At 49.3% G+C, this 26,411-nt stretch overlaps 1 protein-coding gene across 1 annotated transcript in view; it reads left to right on the forward strand.

Annotated features, from left to right (window-relative positions):
* The window catches only part of TLN2 (talin 2), a 203,228-nt gene that overhangs the window by 139,531 nt on the left and 37,286 nt on the right, over nucleotides 1–26,411 (forward strand). Inside the window, exons 41-47 of the mRNA XM_028100406.2 lie at nucleotides 2,713–2,814; nucleotides 5,282–5,401; nucleotides 12,689–12,835; nucleotides 18,907–19,073; nucleotides 19,976–20,159; nucleotides 23,315–23,440; nucleotides 23,644–23,760. Of these exons, the coding sequence (XP_027956207.1) occupies nucleotides 2,713–2,814; nucleotides 5,282–5,401; nucleotides 12,689–12,835; nucleotides 18,907–19,073; nucleotides 19,976–20,159; nucleotides 23,315–23,440; nucleotides 23,644–23,760 (963 nt within the window). The remainder of the gene's footprint in view (nucleotides 1–2,712; nucleotides 2,815–5,281; nucleotides 5,402–12,688; nucleotides 12,836–18,906; nucleotides 19,074–19,975; nucleotides 20,160–23,314; nucleotides 23,441–23,643; nucleotides 23,761–26,411) is intronic.

Consider the following 26,411-nt stretch of genomic DNA (forward strand, 5'->3'; position numbering starts at 1 on the left):
AATTCAAATGATAACCTTTTTCTTCCTAGGAGAAGGTATTTTTCCAAATGACTCTAATGATAGGGAAGAGTTCCATAAATCTCTGGAATATGGAAGTCAGATTCTTGAAGCCTTTTTTTGATAGCCACTGAGGCTTGCATATCGAGGTGGATTTTCAGTAAAGAAAGCAGCTCTTGTACTGTCTGATGTCAGTGGCTTGGCCGCTGCTCTCCCACTCAGCCCAGGACTCTCTTGACTCTTTTGGAAGGGCTGAGAGAGAAGTCTGGCATTACCTGATAGCAATAGTTAGGAATTGCTAGCAACAGGAACCACAGAGGCCAGGAAAAAGGGTTCTTTCCTCCATTCTGCAGAGTATACAGTCGGGGTTTTGTTGGTACCCCTAAACTCCCGTCTACCCAGACCTGACACCCAAGGTTCTACCCAGGGCCTCTTTAGCATTCTCCCCTTGTTCAGTCTACCCAACCTGCCCATTGCTGTGCACTTTGTATTAAGGGATATTCCAGGGCCTTTGAGCCCCTAAGCAGGAAAGGGTTAGAAATAGGGCGTTTTCTGAGTTTCGGTTATTCGGTTACAACATTGATGTATTGTCAGCGTCGTTGTCTGAAATTCTCAAAGGCATTGAGTGACTGGCAGAAAAAAATGAGTGTACCCAAAGTTGAGTCTGACTTGGTTGTAATTTGTGCCACTTTTGGTGCTTCTGCTGTGGAGGTTCTTCCTGGAATTCTCTGTGTCTAAGCACCAGAAGGTTGGGGAATTGATAGGTTAATATGAAGTAATCAGGTTTGGGTGACCTTGGACAAAGCACTCAAGCTCTTTGAACCTTGGTTTCCCTATTCAGTGAGGTTAGTGGTTCTCAGTCTTGGGGATTTTGTGACCCACTACCTTTTCTTTGTTTGTTTTTTGTTTGGGTTGTTTGGTGGTGGTGGTGGTGGTGATGGGTTTTTTTGTTATTTCTGACCAGGGGAGGAGGTTAAAGAAACAAGCCTACTCTTTACATCACTACTATTTCATACAAGAAAGGTCATGTTAACATCCCCCTCAAAAAAAGGGGGGAAGGCTGTAATCTCAGAACAAAGGAAAGTTCTTTGAACTAAAGAAATTTGAGATCCATCCAAAAAAATTGACCGCTTTGTTCTTCCCTTTCTCATTGTCTTCGGACTGGCAGGTTGTGTTCTAAGCTGCCCTCCGGCTCCTGGTGTGTTTGCAGTTGGGCCATAGTTCATATGAAGTCTCCCGGCACATTGCTGGACCCAGTCAGTTTACACCAAGTGAATGAGTCCACAACTCAGTCCTCATTTGACCAGCAGGACCCCCATAGTGTGATGGAGATCATTGGCAGCAGCTATATCCCTGATAAAGAAACCCAGAAAAATCTAGCCTGGAGTCTGTGTTGATGCTTTGATGGAAATTGCATTCCCAGACTGTGCAGCCACATCACACATAGGCTGCAAAGAGATGTTCCTTCGGTTCAGATTGTAGTTAGTGCCAGCTTGTGACATGGAGCTCGTATTGAAGACCCCATCTAACGTTTCCTAAGTGCCCTCTTGGCCCCTAGTCTCTGCCCCGACTGCAAACCATCTGGCAGAGACCTGCCGGGAAGGTCTTCTCAAATATGTTGTTGTGTACCCCAGATCCCACCATTTTCCTCATGATTTCAAGGTTCCTCATCAGACAGCTCAGTCTCATTCCCACTGCTCTCAACAGCCCCCTCTTGCGTTCACTATATTCACTCTTCCTGTATTCATTTCTCCTTATTTTGTCTCCTCACCTGGAATACCATTCAGCAGTCAGTGGTGACGGTAGTGATAACGATGATGGTGAAGATGTTGCCTTTTTCTTCATCATGGTCATCATTGACATTATCATCATTTTCTTCATCATCCTGGTCATCCTCTCCTCTTCTTTCACGTAGCTCTGGGCCAGGTATGGTCTCAGTTGATGTGTACTCCAACCTTCCGATGCTAAGAAGTTTCCAACGAAGGACCCGAGACTCAGAATTTAAGCAACCAGCTTGAGGCCCATTCATAAGCCCTGGAACCAGGCCTCAAATATAAGTCTTCTGAACCAGTATGTCCCCAGCCCTTCGAGGGACAGAGCCACTGTCCCACTGGCCCCAGCTCTTCCCCTAACAGTGAGCTCTCCCATCTCTCAATTCCTATTGCTCTCAGAGTCAGATGAGCAACAAATTATTCCCTAGTGCTTCCAGTCCCTTGTCTTCCCCAACTTAGATCAGAAGCAAGGGTTCCAGGGTATAGACCTCTGCGGACTGCACCATTCCTAGGGAAGCCCTTCACGACGTAGATTCCGCCTCCTTTCCCAGTTCATCTTCTGCCATTCTGTACTCCCCTAGAAGTGTCTGGCCCATGCCCACCGCCATATGCTTGAACTCTAATCCACTTCTTGGGACCCCTTCCCTACCTTTTGTATGTAGCGAACTATTCCCCTGGTAAGACCTGGCAGAAATGTCATTCCTCTGGAATGCCCTCCATCTCCTCTCCGACAAGGCTTGGGACCCCCTTGCCTGTGTACCCCGAGTGCTGTCTTTGCACCTCTGTTAAAGTCCTTATCACCGAAGCTGGGGGATACTGTTGACTCTCAACCGAAGAAATTCTGTGGGCGTCTCCATTTTTCAAAGTTCCCGATTCTAATAAATACAGTCCATACTTCAACTGTCCTCTCCTGACATGTGGGTTCTTTTTCTCTCCTTTTTAGCTGGATGAAGGCACTCCTCCAGAACCAAAGGGAACATTTGTCGACTATCAGACAACTGTGGTTAAATATTCCAAAGCCATTGCGGTGACAGCTCAGGAAATGGTAAGAGGAAAAGAGCTGCCCCACCCACTGTCGGTTGCCCTGGTGTCCACCACTGCCACCACCGAGTCTTCAAATCGGGGTCTGTGTTGGACAGAGACTCCCTGGTGTTTCTAGTTCCTTCTGGGCCCCAGCTCTGTCCTTTATCTGTGGTCTCTCTGGCTGCCTGTGGCCTAGACACCCCCATCCACTGGAGCTCTTGTTTCATGGAAAAGCTGCAAGAGGGAATTACAGATAATTGAGACTTGGGAATGAGGACAGGGGAGCAAAGGAGGGAGAGAAAATGAGAAGGAAGTTGGAGGTAAGGGGAAGGAAAAAAAATCCTCTTCACCTCGCAAAGGATTTGAGGTGTTTTTATAAAGTTACAGTACAAGAGAAGACGTGTGGGGTGGAATAGAGATTGTCTAACGGAATCCAGTTACAGTCCTTCCTTGGACAGAAAGATATGCCAGTCTTTCAGGCAAAATGAAACAGCATGGATATATAGAGACAATTTCCGTGACAACAGAAGGCATGTAACCTTTGGAGGTAATTTTCAATTTTTCTTTCTTTCTTTCTTTCTTTCTTTCTTTCTTTCTTTCTTTCTTTCTTTCGCTAAGATGTATTGCCATCAGAATTGTATTACATGCATCTTTAGATAAAAATGGCATTGAGAGACAGAGAATGCTATCCTGATAAGTTAAAAAGTTGTACAAAAGATGACAAAGGGTGTCCTCAAAGAATAAATAGGGGTGTGTCATAAGAAAGTTCCTCTTAACCTTTGAAGGCTCAGATGACACGGAATAAAATTTGGGAAGATGCCTTTCTGCTGCTGCCACATGAGGCTGTTGAGAGTTGAAGCAGCCCCCCGGCTGGAGGGACGACACTGAGCCATGGAGCTGTTCCTGCCCCCACCCCAGGCCGGCACCTCGGGGTGATTCTGTTATGTAGTCTTGTGTCCACTAGAGGTTGAGCTTGGACCACAAAGGCTTCCCTGGCCCCTGCTCTTTCTTAGAAACTCAGTGATTGTGCCAGGTTCGTGGTTGCTTAAAAGGACTTGGGCCAGGAAGGGGAATAGCAGCAGTGCCCATCTCAGGGACTAAAAGAGCTGCAGTCAGGCCCCAGCTGGTTCTGCTCCGGGGGGGTCCAGGGTAGGGCGCAGGTCCGATCAGGCAGCCCCACCGTGCCAAGTCCTCTGAGCAGGGAGCACAGCGCCGCAGGAGGTGAAAATATTTGGAGTGGCCTCCTCGTGTTTCTGGAGTATCTCCTGGGCTAGATTCTCAGCAGGCCCATCTTAAGCCTTGATGCCCATGCTCTTCAGGAGCCCAGCCGGGGGCTGCACAGCTGCTGCTAGGTTAGCTGGCCTGGGCCCTGAGTGGGCAAGGGTCCCGCTTCGCCACGTCAGGTTGCCGCAGAATCACTGTGCTCTGCGTGGTAGGGCTCAAACGAAGCAGCGCTAGGTGCAGCCTCCCTCTCTTGGGGTTCAGCGTGGGTTCCTTGGAAACCCACGCCTACACCTGAAAGCCTGTGACATTTCCTGGTAAATGTGCCTTAGACGACTACACATTCCCATCCAGCCTCTGTGAATATGGAGCCATTTAAAACATTTTTTTTTAAGCCCTTTAAAGTCAAGGTCTTCTCATGCCCCTGAGAGTGAGAAGAGGTGCGGTGGGAGGACCCTCTTAGGAGGGACAAGGACACCTTTCTGGGCGGCACTTAAAGCTGCTGTTCAGAGCACTAAGAGGCGTTTTGTCGGAGGACAAAGAAAATCTAGAAACTGGTGTGTTAGCTAAGTAGGATAAATTTAGGTGAGTTTTTCTATGATGCAGCCAGAAAATACTGAACATCCTAATAAGGAAAAGGCAAAGCTCAACCATTTAGGCTACAGTGGACTATTAGCCAAATTTGTGGCTGAACCCTTGTCATCCTTTGGCACAAATTGATTATAAAGCTGTATTCTCTTTGACTATCTTCCTCCCAGATATTGGGGTCACCTATCACTTCTCAGTCATGATTTCCCTAATAGCCCTGTCCTCATGCCCTCTTGCCAGGGTGGGACCTGCTTCTGGGTTCCCAGAGACCAGGTCAGCAGCAGAATGTGACCAGGGATGGACACTGCCTGAGGCCTGTGCCCCGTGCATTCCCCAAGGGAAATTTCACGGTGACCCGCGGGGCCGGGCCAGCTGGGGCTGCCACGCTCACCTCCCAGAGTGGGCCGTGAGGGCCTGCCCAGCCTGAGCCTAGCATGTCGCCCACTGGCCCCGCCGGGACCTGCTGGCCTGAGAGGGGCCTTGGCCTGTTGTGCACGTCGCAGCATGGGCTTCGCTTGAATTGCCCTCTCCAGCCCCAAATGCAAGTCCGGAGCTTAAAAGTGAATGAAACCCTTTGGCTTCCAGTGGTATTAACACATGGTTCTCATGCTTTTTTCCGTGTGTGTGTGTGTGTGTGTGTGTGTGTGTGTGTGTATGTCTTGCTTGTTTTCTTTTTCCAGATGACTAAGTCGGTTACTAACCCGGAGGAGTTGGGAGGACTGGCTTCACAAATGACCAGTGACTATGGGCACCTGGCTCTCCAGGGCCAGATGGCAGCAGCCACAGCGGAGCCAGAGGAGGTCTGCCACCATAAGCCCCTGTTCTCAGATGCACATGCACACTGGTACCCACTCCCGGGGGGTTCTTGATAGCTTAGCTCCCCCCTACAAGTTTCCAGCCTGATAAGTTCTCACCACTCTCCCCGCCAGCCCCCCAGGTACAGACCCGGTGGCCCCGGGCTGTGCTCAGAGCCCACTGTCCTTTCTGAGGCCCACAGGTGGAGAGCTGGGTCCACCTGGGGAAGTGGGCTTCCAGGCAGACGCCCTCTGTTGAGAGTGTCCGGCCAGGTCACCTGTCTCCCAGCCCATTGCCCGGCTCCCAGAGCACAACACACACTGCCGTCTTCCTCTTGCTTAGTGCATCCTCCTCAGGGATTTTTCTGTTCTCCAAAGGCTCCCAGCAGTATTGGAAGAGCCAAGTGTGGGAATTAACTGCCCCCATCTGAGAAAGGGCTGGGTAGCCTACTTTTGTGACACAAAGTCTTACCCAACTATTGTGGGTAACTTTCTACGAACCATCCCCCATATCTTCTATGGACTCCTCTTCATTACCTACCTGCCTTCCCTAAACTCGCTTTCCTTAGTGGCCAAACACAGACTTTGCCTCAGAATGCCTACACCCGTAAGAGTCTTAATTTAGCCAAAGTTTGGTCCCAGAGGCCCCTTTCTAAGAGCCCCCTTTCCTGTCTGCTACACCTGAGTAATCAAGTGATCCCCTGGGAAGCAAGCAGGCTGGCTGGAGTGGCACATGCCCGATCGCATCCATGCCAATGTTAGCACACAGAAGGTGCCCTGTGCCCAGCTACCGCGTGGCTCCTTAGAGACACAGAGCTCCATCTGGAATAAAGAATAGTAGAGTAGATTGCAGAGACGCTGGGAAGATGAAGGTGACTGCATTCTGTGACATTCAGCAGGCCATGTATTAAGCACAAATCCTGTTGATGATATTGATGATAAATGAAGCAGGCCATCCCAGGGCGGATGGCTGTGACGGATCTTCCCTTCTCCTTGAAGTGACAGTCCGTGTCCCCAGGCCCCTTAATGCCATGTCTGCCGGGAGTCCATTCGAAACATGTCTTCACAAAGACTCCCAGAGATGATGCAGAAATGACCCAAAACAAAATCCCTTGCTAACATATGTCATAACAACGCATGTAAACAGAAGTTTCATATGTATGCATTTGCATACATATATATCTAGCATGGGATGACGTAGGTTTCTAACAGTGCCTGCACTTTGAGATTTTAGTATGGTTGAGTATTTAGGCTGCAGCATGAATAATTCTGTTTGTAATGAGTCTGTGAAGTCACTACCCAGAAAAAAAAAATCATCAGAACCCACCCCCCCCACCCCCAGCCCCAATCAGGATTCTGTGTAATGTTGAATTTCCTCAACAAGCCTAAGGGAACTTACGTTACAGGAGCAATCTGGACAAAAGGAAGAAGTGTTAGGCTTTGCGGGACGGAAAAACAAAGAGGCTGTGGGGAGGGTTTGGATCTCTGTTTCCAGAAATCTTTAAAAAATGGAATCTAGATCCATCAGGTCAGTTCAGACGTTGACTGGTCTGAGTTACTGAGTGAAGAGCCCATGATCTGTGGAGACTTTTCCACATCTGAGTTCTTAGAGCTCCCCAGCCCATGTGTGAAACAAGTAGATTTTCTTCCCGCAACCCAGACCATGAAGCAAAATACAAAATGTCAGAGCAGCCAGGAAAGGAAAGGTATCGCTGAAAGCCTCACACGAGATTACTTTAGTCCCTGGCCCCGTGTTTGTAGCAGCTGACGTTTTCATTAAGGTTCTCCCTTTACACCATTGCGTCTTGAGTTCTATTTTACATTCCAGACACAAGAGCACTGTGACCTGGAGCAAAAAGGGGCAGAGAGAATATACAATTACCAGTGGCTTGCTAAGGAAAATTCTTTGTGTGCGTTTGCCAGACAGATATTTAGGGGAAAACTGAGAAGGTTGGGGAGATCCCTAAAGCAATGTAGTTTTTTTATTCCAAGACTGTGGAATTAGTTTTCTCGCCAAGAGGGCCCCACATCACAGCATGTGAAAGTATTTCTATCCAGGGCAAGGAAGAAGCTGCTCCCTCGCTCCAGTCCTGCAGGCTGCCGTGCCGAGTCAGCGTTTTGGTCTTTTCCAGAATGTGACAATTACAGAAGCCCAAGGTCTGCCCTCTGAACACCAAGCAGGAGCTTTATCTGCTGCTTTTTTCAGGGAAAACTCAAACTCCCGTTAACACCACTATGAAAACTCCTTTTCTTCAGGAAAGTCAAAACCCTTAGGCAACTTCCCAATCAAAGACCCCTGTTCTCTTTAAAAAAAAAAAAAAAAAAAAAAAGAAGGAAATGGAGATCCTGTGAGCCACCAGTGCTAAATAGAAATGCTGGTGGGGGCGGGGAGGGGAGATCTAGTGACTACAGCTTTGTCTCCGAGGGAACTCTGCCGTGACCGCGTGTAATACCGCATGTCTTCAAAGCTGGTAGGAACATTTGTCGAGAGCCCGTGGCAAGAACCACAGCCTTTTCCCAAACATGAGATGGGTGTCTACAGTGGAATTCTCTAAAACTTTCCATTCTGAGACACACTTTCTGTAGGTGGAAAGTGATGCCCTGTTTCTGTTCTGTGCTCATGATGCTTTCCCTTCCATGGTTTGGTTTTTTTTTTTTTTCTTTTTAAGGAGAAACTGTAAAGCCTGTCAGCCAATATCCCCTATTGCCTTTCAGCATTCACAAGCTTTCCCAGGCGAATGATGTTTGACCTGGTTTCAGATGTGATTGTTTTGAAAGCCTGAGAAAAATATGTACATTTTCTTTAGTTTTAGGCAGTAAAGAAGATGATCAGTATTTCTGAGACCCCCTCCAACTGAAATTTGATCCAAAACTTCATCAAGGCCAGACTTCCAATTTCCCCCAGGACGTAAAAGCAGGAGACAATGGCCATTTGGGCAGGAAGGGAATTGAGGGTTTTTCTTGACGTTCGAGTCATGCTTTATTGCAGTTGCCAATTTAAAACCCCAAGTTGAATGTCTGAGCAACATTCCTTTATAATACACCCTGGTTGGTGGTTAAGTCAGATCACCCTGGGGGCTGGTCAGATTTGCTGAGAAATTTAGTGTTACTTTGAGAAGTTAGCCTTTTTAAAGCCCTTATCTTTTTCAATACAGTCTTAAAAATGCATTCCCTCTCTTAGATGTTCCTCCAGCGGTACAGAATGTTCTGGGAAATTGCAGTAAGAGTGTGTTGCTTCTCTTGTCCCCTTTAAATGCCTGCCTAGCTGTCCCAGGCACCCGTGGAAAAGAATAATCAGAGAGATGTTCATCAAGTCCACACCACGGATCATATCCGTGCTGGGGGCTGTCCCATGTACCCTCACAACTCCACAATCCTTGGTTCTTCCCCATTTCACAGGTTAGCAAATTGAGGCTCAGGGAACTTAGTTAATTGGTCCAAGAGCACACAGCTACAAGAGTCAGTGTGGAAGCCGCTTGAAATAACTTTTTGGAATAAGTGAAGTTTCAAGTAAGTAAAGAAGTAAATCTGGCAACGTCAGGATTCAAACCCAGGGCATCACAGCCTTTACTCCTTCCCCCTCCCTAACCTACCCCTTGTCACAGCGTTCACGTGGCATTTCCTACCTTGAGGTGTGTTCACACATACCTTTCATTTGCTCCATCAGCCCTGGGTAGTAGGGCCGGTTCTCTCCCATTTCGCAGGTGAGGGAACAAAGGCCCAGAAGGTTAGCTGACTCACCCAGGGAGTTGGTGGCCAGGGAGGGGCTGGGCCAGAAGCAGAGTCCGTGGGCTTTCCTGCTGCCTGTGCTGCCCACGGGGGTGAGGAGCTGAAGGCAGGCCTGGGGCTGGCATCTTGAGATCCCTCCCCTTCCTATTGCATTCAGCCCTCTTAGCCTGTGAAAACAAGTGAAGCCTATTTCAACATGTCCTTCATGATACCCATTCTCCTGCATGCTGTCCAACTAGGACTGCGCAGCCTAGCATGTAGGAGGATTGCGTGGCCAAACCTCAAGGAGGCCTCCGGGCACCAAGAAGGTAATCGTGTGACCTGGCATCAACCTGTGGCCAGGACCGAGCCCTGGGTTGGCCAAGAACCCCAAGGGTTCTGTGTAACTCTTGCCTTATCTTAGCCTTATCCGTTTGCTTTCTGGTGCTAGTCTTTGTCAGTGCTTCCTGCCTGGAGTCTCCTCCCTCATGACCACTGTCCCGGCTCTACAGTGCATTTGCAGGATCCTTCGCTGCATGCATGGTGTCCCCTCCAAGGAAGGGGCTGAGGACATTGGGGTGTTTTTCATAGCAGGGCCTCTCACAAGGGGGCTGAAGGAGCATGAGAGTGTCGGTGAGGATGTGTCACGTCTGCCCGTAGGTTTCAGGCTTGAGTCAGTGGAGGAGTAGGTCCCTTCACCCTCGCACCTCCAGGGCCATTTGGGAGTGACTTAAGAGGCTTGTGCTTGCCCCAGTGCCCACCATTGTGTGGACAGGAAGCTCAGGCGTGGTTCCGAGCAAGGAGCAGAAGTGGGACACGGAGCCTGGTCCTTCCTAGCACAGGTGTTGCCCACCTTACTCTTCTGAGCCCTGACCCAGGGAGGCACTTTGCAAGTTCTGCACGTTTGACTCAAGGCTCACTTTTTAAACATAATTGAACTATTTTTAAAACTCTTAGGAAAAACTGTGTGTGTTTTTGAATAAACTCTGGGCCGGGCCATGTGGTAACCCCCTGGGGGCCGCCAGCACCTTACCGTGGGCCGCTGTGTGGTTTCATGCAGACCTCAGGCTGATGCCGCTTCTCCCTGCTAGGGTTCGGGGCCTGCAGGAAAACCTGTACGCACATAACAGGAATTTTCTCAACACCGCAGCCCAAGCAAAATGCAGAAATGAGGCGGTGGCTGAGGCTGTATCAGGCTCCAGAATCTTTTTTTAAACTTCGATTAACTTAATCTCATTGTTGACTTTTTATTGAGTCAAGGACATAAATTTTAACTCATAAAGGAAGGGTATACTGGGCGCCTGGGTGGCTCAGTTGGTTAAGCGACTGCCTTCGGCTCAGGTCATGATCCTGGAGTCCTGGGATCGAGTCCCGCGTCGGGCTCCCTGCTCAGCAGGGAGTCTGCTTCTCCCTCTGACCCTCTCCCTCTCATGCTCTCTCTATCTCATCCTCTCTCTCAAATAAATAAATAAAATCTTTAAAAAAAAAAAAGGAAGGGTATACTAATAACACATTATATCAATTTTACTTGTTGAATTTCCAGGAGAGATTTGGTAGGCGGGGGTTGGGGGGTGCAGGGATGGTACCAATGCTAAGTGGGGAAAAAACGAAGTTAGTAAACACTGATCTGATGGGTAGAGCGACCTGGGTACTCATCTGGCTTTGCCAGACACTGGCTGTGTGATCTTGGGCCAGTCACATCACTTCTCTGAACCTGCACAGTCTCTTCATTTATCAACGGAGGGAGGTTGAACTAGTAAGGTCAGTTTTATTTTGAGATTCTGTTTCTTCTTCCATTTGCCCCCTACCTGGCTCTCCCAGCCATGCCTGTCACTTAGAGACCTGTGGTCATCCTTGACACAGAGCTCTCGCCTGTGGATTAGCTCTGACCTTCGAGTGTGTAGGGATCGGAAAAGGCTCAAGAGCCAGAATGAGTTTTCAGCTTTCATGGGGCATCCCCCAGCTTCAGCCGGGCCTTGTGTTTAAGCCAGTAGACCTGCCCAGCAAAAAGCTACATTTTGGGTGTTTCCGCTGGGTGGTTGAACTGGAGTGCCTTTCCCCTCCTCAGTGGTAGACCTGTTTGCAGAGCTGCCAGCTTATAGGATCTTCATGTTGTATTCTACCTGGAGATGGTCCACAGGCAGCCCTCCCTGATTGTGAGGCTTTGGCAGCACCCCCAAAAGAGCCAAAGCTCTACCTTCTGGATCAGGAGAATTTTCTATTAAATGGATTTTTTTTTTTTTAAGATTTTATTTATTTGACAGAGAGAGGCTGAGAGCACAAGTAGGGGGAGAAGCAAGCTGGGACTCGATCCCAGGACCCTGGGATCATGACCTGAGCCGAAGGCAGACGCTTAACCAACGGAGCCACCCAGGCGCCCCTATTAAATGGATTTTAAATAGCCTTTGGGCCTTAAAGGGATAAGGGAGTTACTTTTTTACCTAAAAGCATGATGTGTTTCAATAATAGAGTTAACGTTTGCAGCCCCCTTCACTACCCCAATCCCCCCCTGCCTTGAACTCGACTAGGACAATGCTGGAAGATTGCACCCCGGTGGTCCAGATCTCCCAGCTTTTACTCAGGATACCTGAGATCTTAGTAGTTGTTCTTGGTAGATGCTGGAAGGAGAAGCCACAGCTTCTTGCTATCATGGTTGGAAATAACACTTATTAACTAAAGCTTAGGGTGTTTTGCTTTTAGTTGCTTACCTGGGCTGGAGGACAGATTGTTTATGGCAGCTGTATTGATCAGACCAAAATGAAAATTGATGTGAAACAGCCAGAGGAATGCAAACTTTGGGAGGCAGAATTTAATAGGCCTTAAAGAGACCGCTGACAACCTGTCCATCATGGAGCTCGTTTGGGTTCTTTTAGGCAAAATACCTTTTATAATCACACAAGTCAGGGGTCATTAAAAGAATGTGTGCCTGCTGAGCCTTTAGCTCTAAAAATGTACCTTTTTAAGGAAACCACAACCTGGCCAGCTAGAAAGAAAGCCTGGGCCCAGCAAGGTGGCTCTCACCAGGGGACACAGCTGAGGAAGGGGGTGTTCTGCTTATAAACAAACCTATTTTGCAAGAACCTGAATGCTTTATGCTTCTTACCAAAGCTGTATATTTTGAACTTATAATTACTCTCTGGAGCTGCCGTGCAGAATAAATGAAAGTAAATGCAGTCCCTTCTCAGGAGAGGCCCTGACACACAGCAGGAGCTCAATAAATGCATGAATGACTAATAATTACCACCACCACCACCCCCCCAGAGTTCTTCTAACTAACATTTACATCAGGTGGCTAGGGATGCAAGTAAACAGTACACCAGAAAAGGTAACAAATATCAGAAAGGCATTAGGCTAAGATGATGAGACACAGGCTTGCTTCCTGGGGACTGTGGGCATTTTACAGGCTCTAAAAAGGGAAGTAAAATTAACCAAATTCCATACTCCACCAAGCACAGACTCCTAACAGCAGTGGAATTTTCCTAGCCAGTCTCCCATAGGATGTAGAAAAAATTTTCCACATAGGGGAGCCCTCGATGGCAGAATCCATCATGCCTCTCCTTCCCCACCCCGGGCTTGCCTCCACAGATCGGCTTCCAGATTCGCACTCGCGTGCAGGACCTGGGCCATGGCTGCATCTTCCTGGTGCAGAAGGCAGGGGCCCTCCAGGTATGCCCCACGGACAGCTACACCAAGAGGGAGCTCATCGAGTGTGCCCGCGCAGTCACAGAAAAGGTAAGGAGCAGCCCTCGGGCCCCACGCAGCCACAGTAACCTGCACTGGCCCTCAGTGGCCCACTGTGACTAGGGACATCAGCGGGAAGCTAAGCCAAAGACGATCCAGTCAGGGATTCGCCAGGGATGGGGTGATTCATAGCCCTGAGACATTGAGAGGGACTGCCCCTCGAAAGTCAGGGCCCCCCACGGTGCCCTTTGTTGATGGGCTTTCCTAGAGACAGACCGGACAGACCATAGCAAAGTCATATGAGCACCAGGAGCCCCTCCCTGCAACCCCTTTTGACACTCGTCTCCCGGGCTTCCTTCCCCGGGAGGCTCCCAGGTGCTGGGCACTGGGAAGGGCCTAAAACTCTCTTTGTGTGACCTCTTTCCTCCCGGAAGAGACCGTGAAGTGGGGAAGCATTGAGCACCCCGCCCGAAGTGGCCCAGCACCGTGGTCGTGAGAGCGGGAGCCCGCCAGAGGTGGAGAGAATCCCATGTGTAGGGTAGTGCATGGGGCTCTGGGGTCTCGGCAAAGTGACCTCCCCCTCCCGAGCCTGCAGAATGAACCCGGGGGAAAGACAATGCCGGGCCCATAGGGTTGGGAAACTGGGATGCGGTGGCGTGTGTAGAAGTGCTTGGCACAGGGCCAGACACACGGTTCCCCGTGGTCGACATCCTGGCCGTGGCTGTCTGTAAGCCATCCTCCGAAGCTCTTCTCCCACAGGGGTCCCTGCTGGACAAAGCCCGTCCTCAGCGTCGCTTCGTTCCCGGTGCTCCCTTACACCCCCCACAGGATACTCGTCTCCTGTCTGGCTTGTTTCTCCGAGTCCTTTTTCAGGACAGCTGTCCCCCAGGCCGCTCAAAGCGCAGGCTGAAGCATCGGCGCTTTGCTGGCTTTTCCCCTCCCTTCACTCAGGTCCCCAGGACATAGAGCTGTGCCCTGTTTAGGAGCTGGCAACAGGACTTGAGGGGCGGGCGGGGGACCCCTCACCTGGCAGCTGCTGCTGCAGAGGCCACTCTGTACCTGGCCCTGTGCCGAGGCCGAGCAGCGTCTGGCCGTGCCCTGCAGCCCACAGGCCTGCCCAGGCCTCCTTGGACTCCACGGGATGAGGCAATACATCTCTGAGCTGGAGGAAGGCATTCTCCCTCCTTTCAAAGCCCTTCCTTGTTGCCGAAGTTCCTCTGGCCAAGTTCCCCCGTCGAAGACCTTGGAACTGGCACCTGAAGGAGGGGCGGCGGGGGGCCAAGCTGCATGACGTTGGCCAGTGGGGCCAAGCAACATGACCTTGCTGAGCTGTTCTCAGTCTCCCTCTTCTCCCGGCAGAGGGTCCCTGACTTAGGACACCTGGAGGAGGCTCAAAGGCAGGGAATCGGCTGTTCAGACTAAACTAGCCCTTTCAGTGCTTTCTTGCTCCATGTTCCTGCCTTGCCCTCTCTACCTGGTGTGTCTTCCTTACGTGGCCTGGTTGTGTCTGTAACTTCCCACCAGCCGTGAGCCCTTGACTTGCTCACCTTTGTGCCCTCATCCCCTGGGGACTAGTAGCCGCTCAATAAACTGCTGACTTGTGCGCCTTTTGTAGCAGGCGGGACACTGTTTCTGGACTCTCTCTCTTTCAGTCTAGCTGAGAACGTCCCTCCCAGACTTGGGATTCCTTGTCTTGGCCTTTGTCACCTGTCCTCTGGGAGTTCTTTCCAGAAACTGGCTACTTCATTCCCAGGCCAGCTCTGTGCCAGCCTGACTTCTGGTGGGACATAGCAGCATTTAACTCCAGGAGGGAGGATCAGTCAAATGAGGAAGAGAAACCAATCCTTGTGGGCTAGTCTTGGGACGTGGCAGGTGCTCAGGAAGTGGACCCCCTGCCGTGCCTGCTAGGCTGCGTCCACCACCTCTGCTAAGATCTGAGCAACACAGAAGGAAGAGAGCATACAAACTCTCTGCGCCTCACTGATGCTGTAACTCCTCGGTCCTGGTCAGTGTGTTTTTAAACAGTGCATTCACAGAATATTTTCAGACTCTCCTTTGGGTCAGCCATAGTCAAGGATGGTGGGTGTGCTCATAGAGATGAATAGGACAACTCCAGACAGTCTCCAGACTCAGAGTCTCCAGTTGCTAGCCAGATGCATGCTGTTTTAACCTGTGCTAAATGGGCTGTCCTGGGGGCGGGGACAGCAGCAACTGTGGAATCCTCAGGAGGCACAGCTATGGCTCTGGATGAGGACTTGGAGCTGGCTTTTGCAGGATGAGCCGGTTGGTAGCCGGAGAACAGGGAGGGGGCATTGCAGGCAGGGGGCAGATCCACTGCCGGAGGGCCAGGGGATGTCTGGGGAAGTGAGGAGCAGGCTGATGTGGCAAGATTATGTGGTGGGAGGCCAGAGAAGTTGAACTGGTTGTGCAAGGAGCTCATCCTCCCTTGACAGCAGGGGAGAATTGTACCTAAGGGTGTGGGGGAGTTAGCTTTGTGTTGTAGGAAAGTGTCTCTAGGAACAGTGGGGGTGTTCTGGAGGGGGTGATGGGTGGCAGCAAAGGGTTTCTGGCGTGGAAGTCACTGGAGTGAACAGAGCCAACTTGCTGGACTCTCGGGTCACTGGAATTATTACTTAGGGGCAGGTGATAGCGCAAGGGAGCGTTTGGGTGGAGAGGTGACATATGCAGGTACGCTGTGGGCTCTAGCCACAGTGGGGTCCACCCTAAAGCATTTCCAATCCAGAGACAGCCAAGGGCAGGAATGATGAGTGTTAGCAGAAGCCTGTTCTACAGAAAACCTGATCAGAGGGGACAGAAATGGCCACACCTTTCACAGGAGCCTGAACTTGTCTCTGGTCCCAGAAACATAATCCTATTAAAATTATCTGCTCTCTACTGATCAGTTACTATGTGCCATTGCTAGAGAATAGATATGCATCCCCCCCGCCCCCCCCCCGTTCCTCCCAACAACCCTGATAGGCAAGAAATAATATCCCCATTTTACAGATGAGGAAACTAAGGTTGAACAGTTGCCCAAAGTCGTTTAGCCAGCAAATGATAATGCTGGTACTCAGCCTGAGATGTTGACACCAAAACATGTGTCAGCTGCATTGAGTCCCAGAGAGAAGATTCACTGTTCTTGTTTTTTACTTTTTCCCCTGGTTTTGAGATATAATTGATACACAGTACTGCAGAAGTTGAGGGTGTACGGTATGATGGTTTGTCTTTCATGTATTATACATAAAGTGATCACAATAAGTTTGGTTAACATCCATCATCTTTTGTAGATACAAACTTAATATACTTGTTTCTGGTGATGAGAACTCTTAAGATTTACTCTTAACACTGCTGTGTGATATATACGAAAGTCTATTGTAGTCATCGTGTTGTACACTATCTCCCTAGTACTTATTTTGTAACTGGAAGTTTGTGCCTTTTAAGCACGTTTGTTCAATACACACCTTCCCTCCCACCAGAAAACTGATCCCTTTTGCTATAAGGTTGGTTGGTTGGTTGGGTTTTGTTTTGTTTTGTTTTTAATTTTTATTTGATGCATTCAAACAAAAAAAATCAGCCATTTCTCCTAACTCCCATCCCCCGCCTCTGGCAACTACCAGTCTGTTTTCTGTATCTACCAGCTTGGGTTTTTTGTTTTATTTTAGGTTCCACGTATAAGAGAGATCATATGGCATTTCCTTCTCTGACTGACTTCACTTAGCATAATGCACTTGAGGTCTATCCATGTAGTCACAAATGGCAAAATTTCATTCTTCTTATGGCTGAATAATATCCTCCTGGATAACATACACCATATTTTCTTTCCCCTTTCATCCATCCGTGGACATTTTGGTTGCTTCCATAGATTAGCTGTTGTAAATAATGCTTCCATAGATTAGCTGTTGTAAATAATGCTGCAGTGAACATAGAGGTACATCTCTTTTTGAGTTAGAATTTGTTTTCGTCAGATAAGTATCTGGACCTGCATTTGCTGGATCCTATGGTAGTTCTGTTGGTAGTTTTTTGAGGAACCCCCATATTGTTTCCACAGTGGCTGTGCCAGTTTACGTTCCCACCAACAGGGCACCAGTTCCCTTTTCCTTGCATTTTTGCCAATACATGTTATTGCTTGTCTTGATGATCTCCATATCAGCAGGTGTGAGATGATATCTCGCTGTGGTCTTGATTTGCATTTTCTTAATATTTAATGATAATGAGCATCTTTTCATGTACTTGTTGTCCATCTGTTTGTCTTCTTTGGAAAAATGTCTGTTCAGATCTTCTGCCCGTTTTTCATTGGGTTGTTTTTTTTTTTTGCCATTGAGTTGTATGTATGCTTTATATATTTTCGATGTTAAGCCCTTATCAGATATATGATTTGCAAATTTTTTTTTAATCAGTAAGTTGCTTTTTTCACTTTGCTGATGGTTTCCTTTCTTGTGCAGAAACTTTTTAGTGTCACATAGTCCCACTTGTTCATTCTTGCTTTTGTTGGCTTTTGTTTTGGTGTCAGATTCTAAAAATCATCACCAAGACCTATGTCAAGGAGGTTACTGCCTATGTTTTCTTCTAGGAGTTTTATGGTTTCAGGTCTTACATTCAAGTCTTTAATCCATTTTAAAGTTTTTGTGTTAATTTTTTGTATACACTGTAATTTTTGTGTATACTGTAAAGCAGTGGTCCAGTTTCGGGTTTTTTTGCACGTAGCTGTCCAGTTTTCCCAACACCATTTGTTCAAGTGACTGTCCTTTCTCCATTGTATGTTCGTAGCTCCTTTGTCATAAATTAATTGACTGTATACGCTTGGGTTTATTTCTCGGCTCTCTGTTCCATTGATCCATGTATCTGTTTTTTATGCCAGTATCATACTGTTTTGATTCCTATAGCTTTGTAATATAATTTTAAGTCAGGGAGCATGAGACCTCCAACTTTGTTCTTTCTCAAGATTGCTTTGGTTACTCGGGATCTTTTGTGGTTCTATAGAAATTTTAGGATTGTTTGTTGTATTTCTGTGAAAAATGCCATTGGAATTTTGATAGGGATTGTGTTGGATCTGTAGAAAGCTTTCGGTAGTATGGACATCTTAACAACATTGACTCTTCCAGTCTGTGAGCATGGAATATCTTTCCATTTATTTGTGTTCTCTTCAACTTGTTTTTTTAACGTCTTGTAGTTTTCCATATACAGGTCTCTCACCCCCTTGGTTAAATGTATTCCTGGGTATTTTATTCTTCTTGATGCAGTTGTATAAATGGGATTATTTTTTTAATTTCTCTGATAGTTCAGTATTAGCTTATAGAAACACAAAAGACTTCTGTGTGTTGATTTTGTATCCCTCAACTCTACTGAATTCATTGATTAGGGCCTGACAGTTTTTGATGGAGTCTTTAGGGTTTTCTGTATACGGTATGCCATCTGCAAATAGTGGTGGTTTTACTTCTTCCTTTCCAATTTGGATGCCTTTTATTTTTTTTTAATTGCTGGATTGCTTTGGCTGGGGCTTCCAATACTCTGTTGAATAAAAGTGGCAAGGGTGGGGAATCCTTGTCTTGTTCCTGATCTTAGAGGAAAAGCTTTGAGCTTTTCACCGTTGAGTATGATGTTAGCTGTGAGTTTGTCATATGTAGCCTTTATTATGTTGAAATATGTTCCCTCTGTACCCACTTTGTTGAAAGTTTTTATTATCAATGGGTGTTGAATTTTGTCAAATGCTTTTTCTATATCTACTGAGACGATCATAAGATTTTTATCCTTTATTGGTGTATCACATTGGCTGATCTGTGGATGTTGAATTCACATTGCATTCCTGGAGTAAATCCCACTTGATGATGGTGTATGATCCTTCTAAATGTATTGTCGAATTCAGTGCCCTAATATTTTGTTGAGGATTTTTGTACTGTGTTCATCCGGCATGTTGGCCTGTAATTTTCTTTTCTTGTGGCACCCTTGTCTGGTTTTGGTATCAGGGTAATTTTGGCTTTATAAATGAGTTTGGAAGAATTCCATCCTTTTCTATTTTTTGAGTGGGTTTTTTTTTTTTTTTCAGTGATATTTGAGTCTGAAAATCTTTGGGTTACATTTTCTCCATTTCCCCATTCGCCCTGACATCCCCTGTCTGCCTACAGGTGTCCTTGGTGCTATCAGCTCTGCAGGCTGGGAACAAGGGGACCCAGGCATGCATCACAGCCGCCACTGCAGTGTCTGGGATTATAGCCGACCTGGACACCACCATCATGTTTGCAACCGCGGGGACGCTGAATGCAGAGAACAATGAGACCTTTGCAGACCACAGGTATGGGGGTGGAGGTCATCCTGGGGGCTCCTGGATGGGGAGAGATTTAGCCTGGCCTGAGGGACTTGGGAGACTCTGCCCAGGAGCCAGAAATGCAGTTACGCATTTTGATTTCAATAAGATGCTCAAGGGGAGAAAGTGAACCACATAATCAAAACAAGCCCTATTTGCCAACTGTAAACACATAGTCATGTTCCAGCTTTGTGCCTTTGGCAGCCTCAATCCAGCCTGCTCTGGCAGAGGACAGCTTTTTGATCTTCTACTTTCCAAGCCAGAGAGATGTGCCTCTGATTTGCTCCCAGCCCCAGCGGGAGTGGGAGTGGCCAGGACAGGCCCATTTAGCTGTGACATAAAGGAGAGTGGGGCTCTGAGCCTGCTGTCTGTCCCACGCTGGCTCCTCAGGCCCTGCTCCTGGAGGCTGGTGCTGGGGTCTCCATCTGCCACTGGAGAGCCCTCCCCCATAGCCTTGCCACATGCCCAGTACCTTTCTTCCTGTCTCTTTAGTCCCGGAGATTACCAGTGCTGTCACCCACTCCAGGATGCAGCCCTTTGGGTTCTGATGACCTTGCTGCTCCCCTTAGCTGTGAAGTATTTAGGGGGAACCAAGGAAAGAAGCTGACCTCTCACTGAGCTACAGGGTTGGGTGCAGAGGGCCAAACTGGTGGGCCTGAATCTTTCACTGAAGTTTACGATTAATTGACTCCGTGGATACCGGGCTGACTCACCTCTTCCCCCTCTTATGTTTTCCTACATAAGACAGTAAGCACCCCGATAAGGAAGGGGAAATCCATCCTCTCTGTTCTTTAAAGCCCTTTGACAAAAAATTCCTTAGGAAGGGTTTCTTTGCTTCCTAACTACCAGTAGCCAAGCTCTGCCCTTTGTCCCTCTCCCCGCTTCCTCAGGGAGAACATTCTGAAGACAGCCAAGGCCTTGGTGGAAGACACGAAGCTGCTGGTGTCGGGGGCTGCGTCCACACCAGACAAGCTGGCCCAGGCAGCGCAGTCGTCGGCAGCCACCATCACCCAGCTCGCTGAGGTGGTCAAGCTGGGGGCCGCCAGCCTGGGCTCTGACGACCCTGAGACACAGGTACCAGTGGTGGGGGTGGGGGTGCGTCCGCAGTTTAGGGTTTGGCGGGAGAGTGGCGCAGACGGTGGCAGCTCTGGGCGTAGACATGACTGGTGAACAATTGAGCACAGTGAGCATTTGGATATAAGAGCGAGGGAGCGGGCCAGGAGAGACTCTACGTCACAGGCGAGATCAGCGAGTGGACGGTGGCTCCCTGGAGGGAGAGCGGGCTTGGGTGGGAGGTGAGTTCAGGTGAGCTCGGTGCCGGAGGGCCCGCAGGTAGAACTAGAGAGGGGGCATAAGCCCGCACGGGGATGGGGGCATGGATTCACGGGTTGTTGCCGTACACATGGTGACTGCAACCACAGGAGAGGAAGAGCATGGGGCGAGAGGAAAAGGGGGATTCAAGGCAGAGCTGAGGAGGCCACCCTTCAAGACCAGAGTAAGGAGAAAGAGATGCCTAGGGAGATGGAGAAGCAACAGCAACGGGCGGGAGGAAAGCCAGGGCTCCTGATATTGGGGGCGTGTTTCAGCCCTCCAGACACAGCTGAGTTGTCAGGAAAAGGAGGGTCTGAGAGCTGGCCACTGGTCATGGTCCCAGTACCATGGAGGCCAGCGGCCACCCCAGCAGGGGCTCTTGGTGGGGCGTGGCCAGGTGAGGGTAAAGAGAGGAGGCCGGCGTGCAGAGACAGCACTTCAGAGGAGGAGAGGAGAGAGTAGCTGGGGTTGGGCTAGGGCTCTGTGCTGCTGTAACTCTGCTTTGGATTTAACCATGTCACCGATGTTACCTGCCTGCTCCTTCGTCCTCAGCCTGGACCCCCAGCTCCTCAGGGACAGCACCCACAGTTGTGGATCTTTGGAAGCTAAGCACCCAGCACAGCACAGTGGATGATCCACAAATATGTACTCAGCTGTTACTGAACGTAGAGCCAGCCAGGGCCACCCGTAACAGACTCTCCCCATTCCCAAGGGCAGAACCTAAAACCCACCTGCTCTGCCTGTCCCAGGACCGTCAGATGGCACACACCTCAGTTTTTATTGCTTAAACCACACTCCATTAACTCGTCTCTTTGGCCCATGGGGACAAAACTGGATAGGAAGCTGCCTACCATCCAGTGCCCAGGCTGATGACAGTTACTGTTGTGGTTCACACAAGGCCACCAGCTTTGCTCCCGTGTGGCCATGACCCTCTCTGCCCGACATCCTCCAGTGGAGCAGAGCTCCATGAGGAAACGTTCCACGTGTGGCCATTTTACTCCTGCTGCCCGATTTCTCTCTGATAACATCCAAGCTCAGATTGGCTGCCCTCTGGAATTCGAAGCATTCACACAAATCCCTGCCTGTGGTATTGTTCTTACCCCCATGGAGGAAGGCAAAGCTTGAAAACGCTCAGTGGGGTTGGAATCCACTCTCTCTGAGCCTGGCTCCACTTGAGGAAAAGTGAACAGGCCGGGGAAGGTTTAAATCTTTGAACACAGAGAAGTGTATCAAATTGTTTAGAGTCTCGACGCCCAGATGGTCTAGATGTCCACTAGAGCTTCTAGTGAGACTTCTAGTGGAAAATATCCCCTCACAAAAATGTGCCTACTTGCCAGTCAGTTCCTAGTGACCAGGGACGGGACCGCACACACTGGGTGTTGACAGCAACCTTTGCTTGCTGTCCCTTGCTCTCCACTCACTGCTGCGATGGCTGGAAGCAGACAGCTTACCTGTCAGCCCTTCCTCAGGAGCCCCGTCACGCCCTGACCTGCCCTGTGGTTTCAGAGGTTCCATGCACCCTGGGGGTGAGAAGGCACAGGACAGAGCTGAAGAGAGTGGGAGAGGCAGAGGCGAAGTGTCACTTTGCTCTTAGCCGTCGGGGACACGAGTTTCTGATGGGTTTTCATGTACGTTATGCGGTCACCCTCGCAGCCCTGCAGTGAGATAGGGCTGGTGCTGCTAATGCCATTTGTACGTGAGGAGCCAGAGCCCTAGAGTGTAAGTGAGTGTGAAGGTTAAGACCATGACTCTTGGGATCAACGCTGACTAGCGTGTGAATCCCAGGCCCTGGGTGTGTGGACAGGAGCATCGTAGTTACCACTTGGAATGGCAGTAGCGAGGATGAAGGAAGTTCATGGGTGGCATGCGTGGCTCAGCACCTGGAACACTGCGCTCAGTAAAGGGAAACTGTCGCTGTTACCAAAGTAGGAATTAAGAAGACTTAAATGTAAGGCAGGTCTTGTCATGTCATTCCGAAGTATGGCTGGGGCTTCGGACCCCAGGTCCAGCACCTGTAAAGATGGCCTGTGGTCTCTGCTCAATGACAAAAGTGGAGATACCGTATTCTTTCCAATGTTCTTAGGGTGTGTACCTGTCCATTTGGTCATTCCATGAGTATTTTCCTGAGTGCCTGTAACGTGCCAGACCCTGTTCTGGGTGCAAAACACAACAGGCGGAAGTGCAGTCTGGCCCTCCTCAAGCTTACCTCCACTTCGGGGAGGAAGACCGTAATTCCACATACTGATAAGTGCTGTAAAGAAAACAGGACACGATGATGGAATTTCAGGTTGGGGGTGGTCGGGAAAGGTGTCTGAGGGCCTGACATGTGAGCTGAGACCTGACTGATGAGAAGAGCCGGGTTCCAGGCAGAGAGAGGAACAAGAGCAGAGGCCCTGAAGTAGGAATGAGTGGGATTTGCCTTGGGGAAGAAAGGCAGACCCATCTGCCTGTCGCATGTTAAGTAGGTCACAGAATCCTAGGAACCAAAGCCGGAGATGCTGGCAGGCTGCTGTAGAGGCCTTGCAGGCCAGGGTGTGAGGCTAGCATTTGGTTCTCCATGGTTTTGGTTACCAGTTCAGGGTATCCGTGAGTGGTGCTGGCTCTCAGGGGTCTGCTTCGCTGCCTGCATCCTTTCCTAGGTGACTTGTCATCAGAGCTGCCAGCCAGGAGGTGTTTGAACATGCTGAGCATACATGGTGTCTGTATTCTGGCTCAGCGTCAGTGTCCGTTGGGGAGACTCCTGCATCAGCATCTTCAGGGGTGGCTCCTGGAGAATCTGCCTTGCTGTGGGCTTGAGAGCTGCAGAGATAGAGACCTGCCTCCCAGATGCCCGCACCTGGCCCCCGGGCTGTGTGCTCTTGGTGAGACCAGGAGATGACGGCTGGGGCTACTCACCTGGGCTCTCTGCTTTCTTTCAGGTGGTGTTGATCAATGCCATCAAAGATGTGGCCAAGGCCCTTTCAGATCTGATTGGCGCTACCAAGGGAGCTGCCAGCAAGCCTGCTGATGACCCCTCCATGTACCAGCTCAAGGGGGCCGCCAAGGTAGAGTGGGGCCCCAAGTCAGGGGCAGGCTTGGAGGGGGAGTTGTATAGTGAGAGAAACAAGAATAATGGGAGCGTATGCGTCTGAGCTCCTTCCTCACTTCACAGTGGTTTTGCTCATGGCATCAGATCTGGAACTAACAGGAGCGGGAAGTGGACCTCAGTGTGCTTCTCACTTTCTCTCGGCCTCTCCTTCCTATGCAGGTGATGGTGACCAATGTCACCTCCCTCCTCAAGACTGTAAAGGCGGTGGAGGACGAGGCCACCCGGGGCACACGGGCGCTTGAGGCCACAATCGAGTACATGAAACAGGAGCTCACGGTAAGGAGCCAGCAGTCACCTCCCTCGGGCACCCCTGTGCAAGAACTGACCCCAAAACACTTCTCTGAGATCTGTAGCAGAAAGAGGTTTTACCTAGAGCGCCAGAGCTAGGGAGGCCCGCTCACCTGCCTGCTGGTAGCTTTGTATCCTTGAGGCCCTGTGCATAACTGACCATGTCAGAGTTTGGCTACGATTGATTTGTAATTAAGAAATTAATTAAAATTGGGGCTCCTGGGTGGCTCAGTCATTAAGCGTCTGCCTTCGGCTCAGATCATGAGTCCTGGGATCGAGCCCCGCATCAGGCTCCCTGCTCGGCGGGAAGCCTGCTTCTCCCTCTCCCACTCCCCCTGCTTGTGTTCCCTCTCTCACTGTGTCTCTCTCTGTCAAATAAATAAAATCTTTTAAAAAAAAAGAAATTAATTAAAATGTATCATGTAGGACTATTCAGGTTTAATTCCACTAAAATCGGAGCATGAAATAAAAGCATTACAGAAGATTCCTGGCAAAGGGAAAACTCCATGTCGCTGTTTGCTCTCACCTTGATCTTAAATGGTGCGTCTGCAGCACAGAGCCACACGCAGCACCTCTTGATTCCCATTGTTTGTCAGCAACAGCTCCCATTGCTGCACGCATACAGATTCTGGTGTTTGAGGTTCCCTGGTAGAGAAACCTGGATGCCTTTACCTGAGACACTTCCCTTTAAAATTCAGCGTCCTTCTGTTGGCAATCCTGGGATCTCAGAGAGATTGCCCACGCGTTCTTTCTTGCCTTGTTCCAGCGTTGCAGAGTGAGGGTGTCCTGGTGTCCCTGTGATCTGGATACTGTCCGTTCTTGTGATCCCATGATGGTTATGGATCGACTCATCCTAATCCCTAGAAATAGAAATATGCTGAAAATGAGTGGTTTCAAACAAAGGTTTCTTTCTCAGAGGAGGTCTGATCATAGATTCAAGTTCTCTTTTGGGGCGGGGTGTGGGGGGTCCTGCCTTTGCTGCCGGTTATTCTTTTTTTTTTTTTTAAGATTTTATTTATTTATTTGAGAGAGAGAAAGAGAGAGAGAGAGCACGAGACGGAAGAGGGTCAGAGGGAGAAGCAGACTCCCCGCTGAGCAGGGAGCCCGATGTGGGACTTGATCCCGGGACTCCGGGATCGTGACCGGAGCCGAAGGCAGTCGCTTAACCAACTGAGCCACCCGGGCGCCTGCTGCCGGTTATTCTGCATCTATAGAGGGTCACCTAGGAAGGCTGAAAGCCCCTGTGGATCAGCAATAGAAACCAGCAGTTCTTTTGGGGTTTGGTGATGGAGCCTTGGGTTCTCTTGTCCTGTTTTTAATGAAACCAGTCTTGGTCGGCATTATACTTGGTTCTCACACAAAGAAGAAACTAAAAATCGTAGGCGGTGTCTTTAAGCGCAGCTGCCTGACGCTTACCTGCCTACATTGGCTAGATGTTTCCTATCGAAAGTCTGGCCCCACATTCTGGGAGGCGTGGCTGGAGCTAGTGGTAACAGTAGAGGAGATTGGAAATTCAGAGCTCTCCTGGAAAGTTACACATGGTCAACCTCCGTATACCAGTGTGGTCCGGCATTGACTTGGGTTGTGTGTTTCTGTGGACATAGGAAGTTTCCAAAGGAACATGTGCCACGTGGGCCACATTAGTGTGAAGGGCTCCATACACGTGGCATCCGTTCCACTTTAGCATTCAGCTTAATTGTAGCTGCCCATTTCTAGAGGGGTGGTCATGTTTGATGCTTCTTAAACCCATGGCAGGGATGCTGGCTTGGGTTCTCCCCTTTGCCCCAGGAGAAACTACCTGACTGAAAGGTGGTTGCTTAGGGCTGAAGACAGAGTGGCCCCAACTGGTCCAGGAGTCCTCCTTGTGGGGGGACAGTTGCACATTGAACATACAGCCCTGGCACCAGTCACTCATGTTAGAGAGACAAGACAGATGGGCTTGAAGCAGAAATGGCTGCCTTGATTGACGGGTGGAATTTTAAAGTGGAATATTCACTTACCATGGTTAATTTATTTCAGCTTCTCTAGAGAGGGGTGTGTGTGTGTGTGTGTGTGTGTGTGTGTGTGTGTGTGTGTGTGTGTGTAGTTTTAAATAATTCACAGTGTCACTGTGGCGCATTCGACATGAACGCCTCCACACAATTATGCAGTTATATTTGTAAGACAGACTAAGAATAGAAGAAACCGAACGCTCCATTTCCCCCAGCCCCACACCCTCTTAAAGAAGAGAGAGAGGTGAGTCCACAGGGATGTATCCAGGGTCCCTCCTGTGCAGGAACTGGCATCAGAACTGCGGAGTTTCTCGGAGCTGCTGAAGCACTGGTGGGGAGGGTCAGGAACGGGGAAGGCACACGACCACCTGCCCCAGGAGAGTTTACAAATACCCGGTGTCGCTCTGTGCAGACGAACGCGTTAATGCTGTAGACGTGTCTCCCTCACCCCCACCGTCTTGTGACCATGAATCCTTGAGTACAGGTGTGCAAGGCTGATCTGTGCTAGAATCTTGAAAGCAAGAATAATATTACTCAGATTAAATCTCTGATTTCCTGCCATTTGACGGTTTCTTCCTGTGGCTGGCTCCATTCTCAGACAGTGAGCAGTAGCCCGATCAGAGAAGAGAAAGTTATTTTTGTCCTCCT

The sequence above is a fragment of the Eumetopias jubatus genome, unplaced genomic scaffold (assembly GCF_037043125.1).
Source record: "Eumetopias jubatus isolate StellerSeaLion01/CBP00866 unplaced genomic scaffold, mEumJub1_p1.0 scaffold_7, whole genome shotgun sequence".
Lineage (NCBI taxonomy): Eukaryota > Metazoa > Chordata > Mammalia > Carnivora > Otariidae > Eumetopias > Eumetopias jubatus.